This window comes from Phyllostomus hastatus, unplaced genomic scaffold (assembly GCF_019186645.2).
Source record: "Phyllostomus hastatus isolate PE091 unplaced genomic scaffold, TTU_PhHast_1.1 phas_contig_196, whole genome shotgun sequence".
Lineage (NCBI taxonomy): Eukaryota > Metazoa > Chordata > Mammalia > Chiroptera > Phyllostomidae > Phyllostomus > Phyllostomus hastatus.
The window spans coordinates 7,671,816-7,691,021 of record NW_025333709.1 but is presented as its reverse complement, the minus strand read 5'-3'; the positions used below and the strand labels follow the sequence as shown (position 1 = coordinate 7,691,021).

Sequence of the window (19,206 nt, the reverse complement as noted above, 5' to 3'; positions counted from 1 at the left end):
GAAGTGAATGTTCTAACTTGATAGCGTTAAGAGTTATGTTTTTCTTAGGGGAGGGGTAGAGAAAAGTATGTCCATACATGTTTTTTGTTTAAAAAACCTTAAATATTATTTTATAAACTGAAAGTGAGCTGAAAGTACCCACGGAAAGTCAAGTCCCCCTTCTCTCCGCCCCCCATGCCCCACGCTCTGCCCCCGAGGTGAGGAGGCGACTACCCACAGCTGAGCCCCAGGGTCACACAAAGAACAGCACAGAGTTTAGCTGATTCACATTCTCACAAGACTGTGTGTGAGATCATGTGGATCTCGGGACAGACCAAAAAAAAGGGAGGGATTTGAACCACATTCCTTTCAGAGATCCTCCAGGCAAACTTTCCAGCAGAGACAAAGGCTATAAATGGAATTAGCTTTCCAGGAATGTCTTAACGACAAGCCAAATACCATGGGAATCTGCAGATGTTTTGGCTGTGTTCCCTGCGCCCTCCCTGGATTCACCAGTGGTGGTAGTACAGCTGCCGGCCTGTCCCAGGTCCCGGGGCCTCTTCCCCGCCCCTCCCATCGCTAGGGAGGCCCCTGGGCTCTGAGCCCTCTCGGGGGACTCGCAGCTGCCAATGTCCAGGATTCTGAGCTCCACGAGACCCCAGCGGTCTCCCTGCCCTGTGCAGCCCGAGCACCTGCTTCCTCGGAAAGAATGTGAAATGATTGAAGGCCACGCTGGGCCACTAACAGGCTTGGCCGCCTGCCATAAAGGTAAAATAAAATCCCAGCGCAGGGACTGGCGTGCACACGTGGCCCAGAGAAAGCCGTGAGGACCAGCCTGGTGCCAGATGTTTTTGCAAAGGTAGCCTCCTGTGCAGCGTTTTTCCCCAGCATTTTTCTTGGAGAGGGAGTCAGCACCGTGGTTAATTCTGGTGCAGGCCTGTGCGCGCTGGCGCGTCAGTCCTTCAGGGAGAAGCGGCTCCGGTTCTGGGTGATTAAAGGAGGCCCCACAGTCCCGTGCTGACAGCTGTCACGAAGGAAGAAAGCATACCAGGGGGTCCCGCACTGCCTTTTAAGTGAAGGAAAGGGGCTCGCCCGCCCTCCAGAAACTCGGTTATACACTCGGAGGCGGGGGGAATCCCTTTCGAGAAGTTCTAATAAACTCAGCTTGGCTTCCAAAGGTCTGCAGCATCCATTTCTTTATTAAAAAGCCAAACTGAAGAGCCCAGTCATGTCAACGGAGGCTCTGAACTGCAGGACGAAGGGCTCCATCCGTCTCTTGTTGGTTCTGTTTCTTTGGAGAAGCCTCCCCGACACCACGATCCCCATGTTTGGGGATCAGAGGAAAGCCTAGCCTCCTCCCCGCTCCAGTCACTGGAGAAGCAAGTAAGCCAGGTCCTCCTGTGTCTTCAGGCAGCACCTGTGGTCCCCGAGTGCTTTCTCGGTACCACCTGTGCTGTGTGTAGATGGTGCGACTCCGGCAGGCGACATCGACCCTAAACCTGCGGCTTTGAGATGGGGTGGTTGGCCCAAGTCGGCCTTTAAATGAGTGAGGGGGAGCTTCCCTTGACCCAAGATGCTGTCCTCACGCACCTCCATTCTAGCCGGATGACTCGTACTCACAAAAGCACCCTTCTCATCAAATGATGGCTAACACATGTGTGTGGATTTGCTGTAAGTTAAAATAAAATGCCCAAGACACGATTTCTTTTTCAGCCAGCCTCTCGGCTATCAGAACTGGTCACACACGCGATGCGGATTCAAGGAGATTTCCACGTGTTCGTGCAATAAATCTGCTCCTTAAACGTTCTTGGTAACGGGTAAACTAAGTCAAGTTATCCAAATAACAGGAAATTTCCAGATTTGTTTGAATTAATGAGATATATTTCTGTCGAGAAACAATCGCGCTTTCGGAAATCTGAATCTGAAATTTCCAAAGCGTAGAAACGACACCCAGGAAGCCCAGCCTGATGAAGGAAGAAGAGCAGATTTGCCGGCAGTGAGTTACTTCTGTTTATAACGTAAGATCCCTCCCATCTGGGATCTCTGGAGGAAGTGCTGGGGGCCACGGACAAACCGCATAAATGTTTATATTTCCACCAAGAAACTTTGAGTCTTGATTGAAATCTTTATTCCCCTTCGGAAAGAGCAGCCAGGACCTGGAAGCTGGTGCTTCCCTCCCATCTGTGCCGTTCTGTGTCCAGGACTCTTGGGGAGGGTACCAAGATCCTGTCAATTTAGTCTTAATCCTTTTTGGATGCACATTTCCCAGAATAACGCCGTAATCTGCGAGCATTTCCTTTCAATATTTTGGCAGGAGAGACAGGCTTGAATCTGTGGTTTAAACGGGTTATGAATATGTACTTTGTAGATTAGGAAAATTCTGTTGGTGGTGATGCTTTTGGAAGGCTTGTGGGCCCTGAACACAGGCCTATAAATGACTCTGAAGCTTTGTAGACCCGTGAGTGAGAGCAGGCAGCAAGAGCATTTTACCGGAGCCTTGCATGTTGCAGTGACCTTTCTGGGTTCTAGTACCTCCTCATGCATTTTCTTGTAGGAATACAGAAGACCAGTGTCTTAAGAAGACACCTTGTACAATCTCAGCTTACCTTAGGGCCAACCTGTTGGCTTCGCCAAGTCTCCATCCGCTGCGTGACCCGCATGGGCTCGTGGAGACCCTCTCCTGGGAAAAACGAGTTCACCTTCGTGCGGTCAAAGTCGGCAGGGTAGGCTGCAGGTGGAGGGTGCGTGCAGCCGCAGAAATATGGTGGGGGGTCTCAATGGCCAGGGCTCTTTTAGTGAGAGTAAGTGACCACCATCTGTTAGGACGAAAGCCCCAATTTCAGGGAGGAAAATGCCCCCGCTCTCCCTGCTCATGCGTGTCGAAGCGGCGAGGCAGAGAGGTCTGGGCACCGCGGCTCGCTCTGTCCAGTGGCGCCTCCAGCACCTCGGGCTTCTGAGTGCTGCACGGGACCCTCTACACTGTGGTGGGAAGTGGGTAGGGAAGGCGAGCGCGGAGGTCTGGCGGGAGGTGTTAGAGGCCAGGCCTGGAAGCGGCGTGCACGTGCCTCTGTCCACACGCTGCCGGAACTGGCCGGAACTCAGGCCCCGCCGCACTGCAAGGGGCTTCGGAATCCAGCAGCGGGCCCAGGAAAATGAGGGGGCAGGCGGGTTCTGCTGACACGCACGTTCTGTGCCACCAAGGGGGGGCGGTCACTGAAGGCTGTGCCGCACCAGAGGGGAGGTGAGAGATGCTACTACGTCTCGTGTCAGTGTATTAGACACCAACCAGGACCCCAGCTGTTTCCTCGAGGCTCCTGCACCCCCTGAGCACTGCCGGCGCCCCCAGGACCCCAACCATGGACTGGGTGGTGGGTGTTCCATCTGCAGTGTCAGGCATTCCACTGGGTGTGCTCATCCGCCCCTCCCCTTTCCCCTCAGGAACTCGGTCTAAACAGGGGCAAGTTACCAAGTTTATCTTTTTTTTTCAAAGATTTTATTTATTTATTTTTATTTTTAGAGAGGGAAGGAAGGGAGATAGAGAGAGAGAGAGAAACATCAATGTGCGGTTGCTGGGGGTCATGGCCTGCAACCCAGGCATGTGCCCTGACTGGGAATCGAACCTGCGACACCTTGGTTCTCAGCCCGAGCTCAATCCACTGAGCTACTCCAGCCAGGGCTCCAAGTTTATCTTTAAGAGCCCGTAGAAAATCGTTTATACCTGGAAAGAAACAGTGAGCATGTACTAATTAATATCTAATTTACTATAAAGCTACACACTCAAAAGCCTAGTTTTTATAAGTTTCTAGAATAAATTTGAATTTTAGTTTATTATAAAACTAATACTTTCAGTAAACATGTGAATAATGTCTTTTTTTTGGATCGGTGTTGATTTTACTCACAGAGGAAGAGATGAAGTCCTGTTTGGTAGAGACCCTCCCCACCGTGTGAGTTTATGACTCACTGAGCGGCCTCTCAGGGTCAAAGAGGGACATGGCGGCCGTGTCCTCTCCGAGAGACGCTTAGTACTGTTTCTGCTCTTCGTTAATCTCATTTCCAAGTAAACACTGTACGTGCCCGTGAGGGCTGACTCTGTGTGTGTGTGTGATTTTTATTAACTAGAATTCTGAGTACAATTAACACATTTAAACATTTAGGGAAAAAAATTAGTCTCTCTCTTAGGTTTGCTCCTAAAGAACAGCTTGTTCTGTACATTTTAAGACTCAATTTTAATATTTAACACCGTAATACTTCTAAGTCTGTAACTTAATTTTACGCTTCATTTGAATAATTTGTACTCTGACCAGTTGCATCTGGTTAAAGAGACTAGAAAACATTAGGTAGAGACTAAATAAAATGACCTGAATATGAAACTTGACTAAGACTTTTTAAAAAGTCTTTAAAACAAAAAAACCCCTGAATTAGAATACTTTCAGCAGAAAAAATTAGCAGCGATGAACAAAACGAACATTTACATAATCAATGTAGACAAAGTGCTTTGTATGGACACCAGGTATGCATATTAACTACTAGGCTGGTGAGGCAGAATAACAGGGGGCTCTTAGCCGACGTGAGCATTTGAAAATGCCCCAAAAGAACGTGTGTGCAGAAGTCCAGTTGGGTGTAGCTGAAACCTGAGGGGTTCTATGCAGTGTTCGGAGATGACGTGGGAGAGGTGTTTTGTGATTCAGACTCTTGGGTTAGTTAGGTTCATGGTAAGATTCCTTTCATTGGCAAAATATCATATACATGTGAAATTGTGGAAGAGTAAATTGTACTTGTGGTTCCAAATAGTGAAGGATTAGCAATTGCAGTGTAACATTTTATCAGTGACTTCTAGTGAAGTGTATGTAGTTCGCTGATAAGTATTAAGGTGGGATGTGAGAGACCAAAAGCTTTTACAAATGGCAACCCTCTAGTTCTGCCACTGGCAACACAGTGAGTCAGAAATACCTGTCCTCCAGTCCTTGTTAACAGTGAAGAGCCTCGTGAGCTCACTTATTTACCTGCATTAAGAAATAGGAATGACATTCTAAGAGTATAGTAGTATACAGAGGTATAATAATATGTGAACATATATAGAGCTTTATCTTTTAAATATACATTTTATACTTCTACCGAAAAAGTAATTTCACTGTTGTTTTATGGCTTTTTTCCCCAGATATTTTAAGAAAAATAATACAAAAGAAGTTTGACCTTTCAACTGATTATGAGAAGGTAATTTTTATCGATGTACTTGTTTTAAAGTGAGTATGAGCAAAATTTGACTGGCTGGAAAGTAAATCTTTAAGTAACAGGTTATGGGATCTGTGAATGCAGTCATCTTTTTTGACTAAGGACTTCTATGGAACATTGAAACACCTTATAAATCTCACTTGAACAACAGCAAACATCACAAAAGCAGCGGTTCAAGAAACATCTTTCGAGCTGTATGATATTTAAAAACTAACATTTCCTTAAAGGAAGTATTATGCTGCTTTTTTGGCGGAGGGAGGAGAAGTCCCTAAGTCAAGCTGAGCCTTGAACAATGTGGGGGTTGGGGCGCCACGCCCCATGCTGTCAAAAATGCTGGTGGGACTTTTGATGCCCTGACACCTTCATTACCAAGAGCTGTTAAAAAAAAAAAACTCAAGAAGAGTCTGGAAGCTTTGCTAGAAATAAATGGCAAAGATTTATTCACGGGCCTTAGAGTTTGCCAACTGGCACACAGCTAGGCGAAGCACAGGAGCGTTTCCACAAGAAAGAAGGGTTCAGAGCAGCTCCAGTAAAGTCCCATTCTTGAGACCGCTCAGCCCAGCGTTTGTGGCCTCTGGCTGGGTCTGAGGTGGCGACCCGAGGTCCGGTGGTCTGGGTCCGTGAACGGTCTCTCCTTAGCCCTTCGCGGGTAACCGGAGGTCTGATGTGTACCCAGGCATTGACACAGGACTTGAAAGTTCAAAAGCTTAAGTCCCCAAGCTGCCTGAAACAAGAACAGAATCATTTACTCATGCCTCAACCTACTTGATTTTAGTAATTTAACAGCTTGACAACTTAAACAGCTTCACTCTGTCCCCCACAGCCTACTGTTGGCCTTACCGGTAACAAACAGTAGATTCACACCCATTTTGTATGTTCTGTGTAATATATACTGTATTCTTGCAATAGAGGAAACTAGAAACATGTGATGAAGAAAATGACAAGAAAAGGACATTTACAGTAGGGTGTGTATTTATTAAAAATATCTGGGGATGAGTGTATCTGCGCAGTTCAAGCTGTGTTGTTTAAGGGTTAATTGTAGAATTGCTTGAACATCCCTAGGAAAGGGGGTGCATACTTTTTTAAAAAGATAGCTTGTCAAAAAGTAGCTTCCCGTTTGAGCACTGTGTTTGGAACGCTCTGTGCGTGCACGTACCTGGGGTTGGAGGGGGCTGGAGGTGAGGAAGGCAGCCCGGGTCTCAGCGGGCTACGAGCCAGATGGCCAAGACAATGTGTAATTATGTAAAGGAAAAAGAGAAGGAAAAAGTAGATTTATAAGTAGCATACAGAGGAACATAGAGAAAAAAAGAATTCATCATGACCAGACGTTCTTCTGTGGGGAGGTGACTTCGGGGCCTGAGGTGCAAAGGGGAGCAGGGCGGGGGAGATGGGGAGGCAGCCTTGATGGCGTCCCAGACTTGAGGGAGCATGTGGGCCGGGAGGACAAGGTGTGGGCCGGGGGGACAAGGTGTGGGCCGGGGGGACAAGGTGTGGGCCGGGAGGACAAGGTGTGGGCCGGGAGGACAAGGTGTGAAGGGGGAAGTTCCTGCACAGAGCCGGCAGGGCGAGGAGGGCGAGGCGGGGGAGGCGAACTGGGGCCAGGTCGCTGCAGGGTCTTCAGCACCTCGCTGTGATTGGTGGACAGTATTTTCAGAAAATATCAAAGTACCTTGCCTGTCTCTACTTGATGCCAAGGTCATTCCTTTGGTATTCATGACTGGCTACCTAAACAGAAGAAGGTGTCCTTTTGATTTTGGTTTATGAGGAGTGTAGATTGCCAACAAAAACAACCAACAGATGTCTGTTGCTTTGGATGTTATGAAAATAAAAAATAGTTGAATCTGTGTGTCAGGTTCTTGGTCCTGGGCCGGCTTCTTGGTTGGGCGTTCCCCCGGCTGGCTTCGTGTTAGGGCTGGAGGTCCTGCAAAAGTGCTGCTCTTTGGTTTTTGCGTTTTCTTCTCACATCAGGTGCCTTTGCAAACTGATAAAAGAAAACATCAGGTGCAGAGTGGAGAGAGGAGACAGGACCGACCTGCAGGAATGAACTGAATTCTACCCGAGGTGTGGCCTGGGTCACAGTTTCCACCGTTGTGCCAGGAAGAGAGATTTAGTTATGCCAAGACAACAAAGGAGCGGGTGCACTGTGGGAGGGTTTCCGTCTGGTAAATGCTGGGTGTGTTAGGTGAGGTTTCCCGGGACAGACCCTGAGGCCCGGGCTCCAGGGCAAGTCAGTTGTTCGGCAGGTACGAGGGCAGGTGATGGGGAAGTGGGAGGTGATATGGGGAAGGGCAGGAAGGGCAGCCTGTAAGGGAAGCGCCATTGTGCCCCCTGCCGCTGGTGCAGCTGGAATTGCCACCTGCGTCCAAACCGGCCCATGGGAAGAGTGAGGGAACTGAGGTGTCTGAACCCCAGGACTGCAGGGGCACTGGTTAAGGGCTGCTCAGCGGTGGGCGACAGTGTTAGTCCTTAGGCAGGTCTGACCTGTGGTTCTAGAAAACGCTTTTGAGCACAGAGTTAGAAGTGCCGGGAGTTAGAAGTCTAAAGAGACATATCAGGATGGCAAAGGTCTAAGGGACATGGGTGGGCACCAGTGGCATCTTCCATGCTGCCCCGTGCCCACTGGCTCGCGAATTACTGCAGCCGCCCAGGTAAGACCTGTCTAGGTGAGTGGGGCTGGGGAGTCTTTTGAGCGCTCACGGCCCGAGCTCAGTGTGCCATCTGCTGGTGAGCCTCCGCCGGCCGAGGGGCCTGGGCCCCTGAGTGAGTGACCTTCCTTCCGGTGGGGGCCCTGTCAGGGACCCTTCTCCATCAGGGGTTGGGGGACTCAGCCGCGCAGACCCTTTGTCCCCGGGAAATAGGTCCCTGTCACAGCACTGCCTCCTTTCCGGACTTCACCTGAAAATTAAAAGTAGTGCCTGTGACCCTTGAGCTCCTTCTCTTCTGTGACATTGTAAACATAATTTTCTCTCTTTTGTTTAATGCATTTATTTAATTGACATTTAGAGTAACTCACTAGGAGCAGTGCCAGGGAGGGGGACAGACCTGTACCCCAAGAGCTCCCAGTTGGGGAAGGGGAGGTTGTGGGACAAGATACACGCGTGGATGGTAAGGTAGCGAGGACGCAGGCAACTGACGTACCCATTCAGCGTTTGGGGCGTTTGGCACGGCCAGTGTGTGCCATGCCCTGTGCTCAAGAGCCGGTATTCCCAAGCTCCCGAATCCGTTCCCTGGAGGATCGGAGAGTGTGGGGGAGTCCCTCCCAGCTTTCACCACGTGCTGCCTGACCATCAGCAAAGGGGAGAAACGTAGCATCACCCCCCTCACATGCTCACGCAGGGTTTCTGCAGAGAGAGCGTCTCAGCCTAGCTTGTTAAGCGACAGCTGCTCGATTGAATAGCGGAACACGTTTCCTATACTCAAAGAATGCATCGTCTGAGGAAATTTAGGTAGACGACTACTTACCGCTTTCCACCAATAACCCACCAGTGCCTCCCACGTGTCTAGAAACCTTCTCAGAGGGCAGTTCTCCCGGCAAACCCCTCCCCCCCCCACCTGTCACCTCTCTTACTCTGCACACCACCACTGTTCGCAGGAATGGCGAGTTTCCTCGGGATGACTTCCTGAATTAGGTTCCAGGGGGTTGTGGTTCATCTCCCCCCCCAGCTTCTTGGTTTGTATCTCCCTCGTTCATTTCCTTCCTCAGTCACTACCATCCCCTTCCTTGAAGCTTCCCGTGGGGGCAGGGGCAGGGCTTGGGACCGGTCCCTGCTGCTTCTCGCATGATGTTTGGGAAAGGTGAGTTAGTTCCCCGTTTCCTGCCCTGCGAGCGCGTGATGACCTGCCGCCTCTGAGAACACGCTCTCAGGGTCGAGTCCCTTCCAGGGGTCTCAGGGGGCATGGGGATGGAAAGCCGTGTAAGCCCCTGACCAGGATCATCGTCTGGGGCTCCCTGGAGCTCAGACACAAGAATAACGCTGACATGCATGGATTATTCCTTTTTCTTATTGATTGAGCCTTCCGCTGACAGGCTCTGGTCTAAGCCCTTTAATGTGTTGACCCACTCAGCCTACATGAAATAGTCCGTGTAAAGCCCTTGGAACAGAACAATGCACTACACGGGTTGCTTCTCACGGCTTCCCGGGCTGTCTCTGCAGTAACTGTGTAAAACAGGGCCTCTGCTCGACCCGCTTCTGTCGCTAAGGTAACCAAGGCTCCGAGTAACATGGTACCGATGCCTCCACCAGACCCCAGAGACTCTGACGTAGTCGGTCAGGGTTGATTGCTTATTGATGTATTCCACAAGGCCCCTGGGTGGCGGTGATGGTGATTAACGGCGGCTGGAAAGCCTCGACACTCAGTGGCGGAGGCACGATGCCAACTGCTACATCGCACGGGTGATAGCCTCAGACCTGTGCGACAGCTGGCCCAGGCACGGAGAAGGGAGATGTGGCCCCAGCTCCCCGGAGGGGCGCTGGTCCCCTCGCCAACACATCAGACCTGCCTGGCGTGGGGGAAGGGAAACACAAGCAGTCGGCTGACTGGCGGGGCCCGCAGGCCGCTCTGCCCTGGCTGGAGCCCAGCACGGTCAGCCCTGGGAGCCGAGAGTGGGTTTCCCAGACTTACCTGCTCATAGCCTCCACACAGGGCCACTTTAGAGACAGATTCCCGCTCTTCCCGGAATCTCCTGACGCCCACTTTGGGGGGAGGAGCCTGAAGTCAGTGTTTCTGACATACACTGGGGGGCGCTCTTGGGAGTGAGTTTGTTTGGGAGGTATCGGGCTTGTAGGTTCCCCACACAGGAAGAGGGCGGGGTCATTCAATCTGCCGGTGGCCCAGGGGGCAGAGGCATCTGAACTGCCGCCCACGTCAACATTTTGGGTACCTCATTCAAAAGTTGCTAATATCACAAACGTTTCTCTTTCTCCTCTGTGAAAATCTGCCATCTACAACAATAGCTTCCCAACTTGGATTTCTTGGACCAGACCATTTCAAAGAAGTAGTCTGGGAAACGGTGTAGAGCCACCTAATTTTATTTTGCTGCGTTAAGGACATTTAGTAAGTCAGCCATGATGACTTTGTTCCCCTTCATACATGTCTCACCTCCCTCCCCCCCCAAAAGATAGTCTTATGAATTGAGCAGAATTTTCTACTTCAAAGGGGGTTGGTCCATGCTCATCACTGACGGACCAGCCTCTGTCTCTGGGCCACTCACTGTTGAGGAATCGTTGGTCCAAGGCAGCAGCTCCCACTCCCTGAACTCACCCGTTTATCTGATTCCGATGGGCACCGGCTGCCTGCCAGGTCCCGGGCTGGTGCTGGGAGAGAAGGGCGAGCGTGACCGCCGGGGCTCTCCGTCTCCCAGGGCGCGCAGTGCAGCCGGTCACCCTACTACGTGGGGTGAGTGCCGGGAAAGGGCAAGCACAGGACTCCAAGGCAGCCCGAAGGAGGGCTGCAAAGCAAACCCAGGCTATCAAGACAGACTTCCTGGAGGAAAGAACATCCAGTTAAGGGTGATGCATTTCATCAGGGAAAGTGTCATGGGAACAGCGCTCTGGACAAGGAGGGAACACGAGGGAGCCCAGAGTGAGGGTGGGGAGAGAGCGTAAGCTTCCGAGAGACGGCAATGGTCAGGAAGAGTGGGGACACGAAGCCGAGACTAAACAATATCGGACCACGTTAAGCCTGAATCAAGCATCGTGGAGATTCAGGGAACGCTGTTAAACGGGTCGAGGGCGCCATCGGATTCCCACGTCAGAAGGGACCCTTTGGCAGGTGCCGCCTTTGGCTCTGGGGTTCGTGGCAGCAGCTGCTTCTCTATTTCGTGAAGACCACGTGGTGGTGTGTGTAGCGCTTGTCCCTGTCCTTCTCAGTCCTCTGTCCAAAACCAGTTAGCCTGCTGATTAAAAACCTTTCAAGAAATCCAAACGTGAATTCAAATGTAAGTCCCAGAACGTGATGCTACTCAACACACTCTTCCTCTAAGAAACACTCGCGTTTTATATGTCCGCCCTGTGGTGCTCCTTCTCCCACTGGGTGCTCTCCGTGGCTGATCACTCACCGCACTGTGTCTGTTTTCTCGGTGCATGCTCCCTCTGCCTCACACGGTCTCCTCGCCACTTTGACCTCCGCAGCCAGAAAGTGTGGTCTTGACCCTGAAGGTAAACTCCTTGTCTGCTCCTTCACCTTGCTCTGTCTAAAGTCCGTGAGTCGTGTAAGTGTAATGCTGTTGCCAGAGCTGTCTACCCTTCCCTGTGGTGTCTGCTGTGATGGCCTTTAACTCATTTGTGTCACTTCCGTTTCTGCTATCGATCGTCTTTAGTCGTCCTTCAGTTGTAGCGGCTCATGGAAGAACAGCGACCCTTCCCAGCAAATCTTTGATCGTCCCTTGGCAATCCACAAAGCCTCCCAGAGGCCTCGGGGTTTCAGAAGGTCATTGAGGTGTTGGTCAGATGTTGGCCAGACTCCAGGCTGGAAGTCAACTCTTTAAATGACATTTCTTGTCTGTATGCGGTCTGACGTCATATTTAGTCAGTAACATTGGAAAGCTTGTATGGCAAATATGGAATTTCTGTTTGGAGCTAAAGAGAATATATTTAAAACATTTCAATACGCTTTCCCTCCTGGGTTTGGGTTCAGCGTTTCTTGAGATTCAGGAAGAATTTTAAATTCATTGAAAAATGGTAAATAATGTAGAATATTTGCTGAGAAGTGATAGCAAAATGTATGTATAAGAATTTGGGGTGTCTGGAGCTGGTTTCTCCATCGGCCAATGCCACGAATCCCCAAGGAAGGGTTAAAAGCCGCAGCGAACCCTGACTCTTCCTGACCACGGGCAGGTGGACTTAGTTTAAGCAGGAGCACGTACTCGACGGGGATGCAGCAAAATTTAACCACGCTTTTCTGTGTGGCATCTTAACCTTTATGTCTAAGTAAGTAACAGTGTTCCAGTGCCCTGTGCCCCTGACGTGGCGTACGAGCATGTGCCCACAGAGGCAACGACTGCGGACTGAATGTTTGCTGTGTGCCTGCCAGGCACTTGGCTGGTTGTTTCCACGTTAAGTCGTTCCACGGCGGGCCCTTTGCCATACGCTTGTGAGGTAACATTTTCCATTTTAGGGGCCTGGAAGCCCCCTGCTGGGATTGAAAGTGGGTCCCTGGTCTCCTCTCCTCAAACATCACCTCTGCTCCCAGGACCAACCCTTGTGTTTTGTTTCGTCGGCCCGGCTTGGCTTCAGTGTCCGTTGCTAACTAGCTGGTCCCTTAGTTGCAAACCGCCGACCTGTAATGTTCTGCCTTTCTTTACAAACGTCTTGCCTGATGGAAACGTGAGTAACTACATACGAATTGGAACGAGGTCAAGTTTCGTCATCCCGTTGCATGAATTTTTATTTATGCCCGAATAAAGTCAGGAGTGATTAGGAAAACATGTTTCGGTCACATGATGGCATCTGGAAGTTGTGCCGGTTGCTAGGACTCGAGCGCTCGAAGAAGTGTCGGAGGCACGGGCGGCCCAGCCCGGCCTCGCCGGCACCATGTGAGGAGAGCTGCCACTTACCGAATGTGTCCCCGGTGCCCGGTGCTTTACTCGGCGAGTTATGACTGCTCAGACATTGTCTGCAGCGTTCGCTAGGATTTTACGAGGCATGCACTGTTATTCCTAGCGGGTGGCTGGGGAAGCTGAGTGGCCGTGTCAGACTCAGAAAGTCTGAGCCTTTTGTCTAAATGTTGATATATTCCCGGTTCTTTTGTAACGGACTATGAACTTGTCATTCATCGATCTTATCCAAACTGCTTCCAGTCCTCGATAACTTCTCCTGGTTCTGCTTTTCTGGCGAAAGCACCCTAAATGCAGAGCCTTCGCCACACGGGGACTTCTGCCAGTGTCTGTTACGCTGTTTGTTTGAAAATAACCAGAATACGTCTGGGGTTGAAACGAAACCCCCTGCAACTTGACTCTGCCTTTGGACGTTTTTCTCTGGAGCTGAAAGAACGCAGGAACCACTTGGGCCCACGTTCTCATCACTCACATCTCTGCCTCCTCCGCTCCGAGGGGCTTGCCAATGGAAATCCACACACACGCCCGTGCACCCACATGTGCGCGAACACTCAGGGTGGCAGACAGACTACAGAACGCGAACCCTGCACACTGTGGGACGCTGTGGGACGGGCCACTCGTTCCGAGTCACAGTACATGACACTTCTTTTGTTTGACTTGCAGGTGGTCCACTATGAGATCGGGATCATTGTCTGCGCCGCCCTGGGGCTGCTCTTTGTCGTCCTGATGCCTGTGGTGGGCCTGTGCTTCGGCCTGTGCCGCTGCTGCAACAAGTGTGGTGGAGAGATGCACCAGCGGCAGAAGAGGAACGGGGCCTTCCTGAGGAAATGCTACGCGGTCTCCCTCTTGGTGACCTGTGTCGTCATAAGGCAAGTAGAGTCTTGGACAGCACAGCTGGTCGGGTTTTTGGTGGATGAGGAATGTCTCATGTAAAACTTGTGAGTTACAAACAAAGCCACAAAAACAACCCTCCCCCCCAAAAAAACCCCACAAAAGAGACGGAAAATGCTTGTCTGAGATGACTTAAAATTGTATCACTGGCACCGCAGGTTAGCACTGTAGTCATGCTGCCCTAATCCACATGCTAACCCAACCCTTAGACACACTTCCGTCTCGAAAACATGCTGACAAACCTTAGACTGCACGAGGCACTCACCTCCGGAACAGAGGCTCCCTTCTCCTGAACAGCTGACGCAGGCAGGCAGCCTGCAGGGAGGCAGGGCCAGGATTGCTAGATGATTTGTACCTCCAAAGGGATCCGAATTTGGGAACTGAAGAAAACCGTGGAATGGAGTTAACTTTCTACTAATGTACCTATAGTTTCTTAAATTTGCCATGAAGCTGCTGCCCTCTCTCGACATCTGGAACACACCGTGCAGTTTATTAGGGCGTTTCTTCCTGTAGTCCTGCTCGCAAAAGTTTTCCAACTGACCAGCAGGTCTGAAGGGCACTGCTTTTCTTTTAAGAGGATGACGTTTTGTTGAGAGTCCAAATCAGGCCCCTCCGCTGAGGAATGTTCTCAGTGACACCGGTCCCCGGTTGTGATCTTTGCTCGTCATCCCGCATTCCTTCATTCATTCAAGCCGCGTGTCATTTCAGCCACAGGCATAAAGCACCTGTGGCGTGAATAATGCCAGGGCTCCCAGAGACTCAGAGACAATGCGGATCGGCCGTCGGCATCCTCCTGGCCGTGCCTCTAAGTATGGCATTTGCTCAGTAGCCGTGATTAAGATTTTTCAAGTTGTGCCAAACAACCGGTATTGGGGAATGTAAGCAGAAAAGAGAATTAAACAGCAATTAAACCAAATTACACAGAACAATGTATGCGGCCCTGCCCGTTGGAGTTCTAGCTGTGTATTCAAGAAGAAATGATCTTGGAACGTGGCCATCCAGAGGGTAAGATGGATGCTGTGGGGTGTCCAGTTACTGAAGTGCAATATACCCTCTGGGAAGAAGGACTGGCAGCTCGCCACATGCCGATACAAAATAGTCCCCAAGCGAGATAACGTGGAAAAGGCAGGTTGCAGACCGTGTGTAGAACACGGCAGCTAGGATAACCACAACAAAGAGGGAGATACGAACCTCGGGTATATTTGTCCTGAGCCTGTGACTGGATTGCCTGGCCACGGCGGTTGCCTGCGGGGAGGAAGCTGGCCGCTGTGGAGGGGAAGGAAGGAAGCTCACTCTTCACTGCAGATCAACTTGAGGGCTCCTTCCCTACCCACCGTGTTAGTTACATGAAAAGTTAACCGTGAACAACCAGAACAGCCCCACAGAAAGCAGACGCCCATGCGCGGCCACGTGTTCCACGGCGGTGATGTTTTTTTACGAGGCCTCATTTTGCTGCAAATAGTGACGTAACAGACTTGAGCGATGTCCTTGTAAACAACCTCCGGGTGAACGTGTGAGCTGCTTTCGTGCACCCTTTGTGACCACCGGGGTTCTTCTGTGTTCTCGGTGAGAGATGAGGGTTGGGGGCACCTCTGTCTCCCTCTGTCTCCCTGCTTTTCTCTGTCTCCTTCTCTGCAAATAATGTGCATGTTTATTCACATTTAATTCTAAAAAAAACAAGTTAGGATCGAGACCGTCTTAATTCCAGATGTTGCTGTCTTTCTGCTTTGCATTTGAAATATTTTCAGGGATGCGCACACTCAGCAGCTCTCGCCTCCTCCCCAGCTCCCAGGAAAGAGGTCCGTCGTAGCCCACAGACCTGCCAGCCCAGGGAACTGGGAAAAGTTCCTCTAGGGCTGGAACTTGCACCCGTTATTCCTGCCAAGACTTGGGCAGCAGGGCTTCTCCCCCTAGTGCCCTGTGGACACACCCTGGCCAGTAAAGACGAGGCTCGGTTGAGAAAGTATCATTTGAAAATATTTGCTCTTAGGGCTTCTTGTTAGTGTGATCCCTAATGGACAATTTAATAGTTTTCACTTGATATAAATGCATATGATGTAATTTCAGGAATATGCTTCATGAGTAGCATGTAGTTACTCATTTACCCAAATAAATGATTTTGTTTTGTTTTGTTTTGGTTAGGGTTAGGATGAGGGTTAGGGCTAGGGTTAGGATAAAGGTTAGGGTTAGGATAAGGTCAAGTGTAGGTCAGCGCTAGGCTAGTGCTGGGGTTGAATTCAGGGTTAGGGGTAGGGTGAGGTCTATGGTTCGGGTTAGGTTTTCCGAATAAACGTTTACATATGTAATAATGAGCTCTCAATTCTTCTGAATGAAGAATTTAACCTGTTTGAGATTTCAACTTTTAAATTGGACTTTATTTGCATTACATATATTTTTGTGTTATAGTTCACCCTGAATTGATTAAATTATTTACATTCTGTTTAAATAGCAAAATATATAAACAATAAGGCCACAAAGACAGAAATAAATTTGACTGTCATTTATATACAAAATGAATGCTGCAATTTTTTCAAGAGAACTCAAACCCATGAAACAAATTCAGTTAAGTTTTTCTTCTGAGTATATTTTAGTTCAGAAAATTCTTTTAAAAAATAGGTTCTGTGATTCTAGAGCCTCCTATATATTCAGTTAAGATATTTCCCTCACCCAAGTAAAACTTCTTAGTTTGAAAATCATAATTTTAAATTCCAGTATAATTAAATTAAAATTGATCAGTTATTTGAGGCTAAGTGACATATTTAAAACTACTTTATCCCATATAATGCATTCAATTGATATATGAGCCATAAACAGGTCTAAAGAAACTATTCGAGGTTGTTTTGCTTAATTTAAATTCAGACTAGAAGTTTAAACTCCTTGGCCCGGGGTTTTTGAATCCAGAATGGCTGTTTGGATGCCTTCCTTTTAACGCCCCTGCTGGTTTGCAAGTCTCTTCAGCATCACGGGTGGACAGTAGCAGCTCTGTATTGTTTACAAGGAATCGAAATGAGCCCCGAAGAGTCAAGACCAGGAGGACACAAAGCTTTCTGTACTGTGAGCAGATAGAACGGCGAAGAAAGCGACCACCTCAGAGGTCGGATGAGATGCGCAGGCGTGCGAACGGAGCCGGAGGAGGAGCCGGTAGCCTCTGGCCTACAGTGACCTCAGCAGAGCTTGGACACTGTTGGTGCATCATCTTTATAAATGATTTTTTTTTTAATTCAGAAACCAGGCATGGCTGTCGCTTACCTATTATCAGACTCAGTCCTACTTTGTGTCTCTCTGGGAAGTGTTACAATTAAAAATGAAGTTAATTTTTCAAATGAGTCCTGAGTACTTTAATTTTTCACCCGTCCTTTTTTATCTAAAATTGTTCAGATTTTACTTTATCTTTCCTGATTGAGAAAGGCATAGGTGTTAAGGAGAAAGATCCCGCAGTTGATGCGGAATATATGTGGTCATGTTCACGCTGGGTCTGAGCTTTTTTCCCCGAGGCGGCCGCGTGTGTCAGAATCCCGCAGAGGCCGACCTGTGTTTCTGCAGCTGTCCGACCATCTGGGGAAGATCCGGTTTCCACCTTGGGCCTCGGACTGCCGAGCAGATGTGTCTCACTCCAGAAAATAACTGCGTGTTTCCTCCTCCTTCTTTCCTTGGTGCTTGTCATCACTGCATTTTCCCGAATTCCAAAAGAGGCTATAAACAACACAAAGGAACGGCCATGCCTTTATTTCTCCAGCGTATTTCTAAGTTTCTGAGTATAATCGATCAGCTTTTGCCAATTACCCCGGTGAAAACGGAATCCCAGTCATTTTCAGGAAGACGGCGGTTTTTCAAAGTTCAGTTTTCATAGGGATGTGGCCGTCGGTTCCCGGCTCGGAGGCCACGGGTTCCAGAAAAGGAACTGAGCTAGCGTGCCAGAAAATCACGAGGCTTTCTTCATGTGAATAAGAAAGCTAGTTATTTGACATTTCAGTTAAAGATTCTCTGTAAAAAATAAGAGATCAGGTGTAGACTGAAAGCATTTATTTAGCTTTCGGTGGCTAATTATATTAAGCCGGTAGAAATGGTAGAAAAAAATTGCTACACACTTTAAAGGTTTAGCCTTATTCTTTAAAAGCTTTAGGTATTCACTTTTATGGGTATATGTGAGAAAATTGGTCTAGTCATAATAAAATACAGAGAAGGTAATGCTAATGTACCATAAAAAGTAAAATTCCTATCTTCTGCTCAAATGTTTGAGATCTGGTTGTACTGCACAAAAAAGTGCCCCTTTCGATATCTTTTGTGTTGAAATAGAAGTTTCAAATTAGAGATTGCAAACGGAGACCAGTTGGTCCTCTTGGTATTTAAAGTTTCTTTTTTCTTTGACACCTTGCTGATATTTAAGGGTGGGAGATTTTACCTAAGAATACAGATCTCCAGGTGTTTGTGCGGATCTGGCCGCAGGGGTCTGCCGCGGGGAGGGCACTTGCCAGGACGGCCAAGCAGCTGCCCCACCCCCACCTTTGACCTCCGGCCCCCGGAGGTCTGTGCCCGGCTCTTTGCCCGTGCCGTTCCCTGCCTGCCCACGTAGGCATTGGAACTTCTGCCTCATCTAAATGTAAGATTTGTGATGTGGCATGGGCCTGAGAATCAGCTTTCACAGTTGCTGGATTCTATTCCAGAATCCTGTTTAGTACGGTTGTTTTTTTTTCTTAAATGATCAATACTTTCATTTTAATTGAGTCCATAATTGATCAGCAGAAGCATGGGTCTTTTTAAATATGTCGCACTGAAATTCAGTGTCGCGTTGCAATTTATCTTACTGATTAATGGTCTTGAGAGTAAAGTCATTTATTTAATAAAAGAGCAAAGACGGCTTCTGAGTTGGACACCCCACACACGTGGCTAATCTTCTAAATGGACCATATGAAATGAAGTCCAGTCTTTAAGACCACGGTCACTGAGCACCCACCACACATAGGGACCCCGCATTATGCAAAATTGACAAAGAGGCAGTTTTCACCCCTTTTTAGAAACATTAACCACAGGTTAAAAATAAAGACAAAATAGTGTGAGATGAGAAACAGCCCACCAGCATTTCAGGAGAGCCCTCTGGGAGAGGAACCAAGGAGGCTCCAGCCAGGGCGCCCTTGAAGGCCAGGGGGACTTGGTCTTGCTGCTTGTTCCCCAAGTTCACTTTGACTTCTTGTATGACACAGCGTGTCTGGAACGTGATGAATGACAAATCATTCAGACATGCTGGGGAGAGACAGCCAGGGTCCCCACTGTGAAATCTTGTCGTGGGCAGGTATGCAGGTGGCAATCCTGACTCACCACAGGTGTTTGAAATTTGGCGTGGTAAATAACGCTTCAAGTACATTGCTATGACTCAACTCTTTCCTTCTTCTGTCCACATTGCTCCAAAGTCATTATCTTGGGTCATTTGGCTCTCTTTGGCATCAGTGTCCATTACTTAATAACTTAAGTCATGACTTAATAGCTGTTGTTGCTATGGGATGAAAGTCTGCCTCCTGAATGCCAATGCAGACCGAAGTCGGACAGAAATG

The 19,206-nt window shown here is 49.0% G+C and overlaps 1 protein-coding gene across 3 annotated transcripts in view; it reads left to right on the top strand.

Moving 5' to 3' along the window:
* Positions 1 to 19,206, top strand: part of PROM1 (prominin 1) — a 90,934-nt gene that overhangs the window by 32,768 nt on the left and 38,960 nt on the right. Inside the window, exons 3-5 of one of the 3 annotated variants that reach the window (XM_045834317.1) lie at positions 5,138 to 5,193; positions 11,343 to 11,369; positions 13,430 to 13,635. In XM_045834317.1, coding sequence (XP_045690273.1) covers positions 5,138 to 5,193; positions 11,343 to 11,369; positions 13,430 to 13,635 — 289 coding nt within the window. The remainder of the gene's footprint in view (positions 1 to 5,137; positions 5,194 to 11,342; positions 11,370 to 13,429; positions 13,636 to 19,206) is intronic. The other 2 variants (XM_045834316.1, XM_045834318.1) reach the window with 2 other exon arrangements.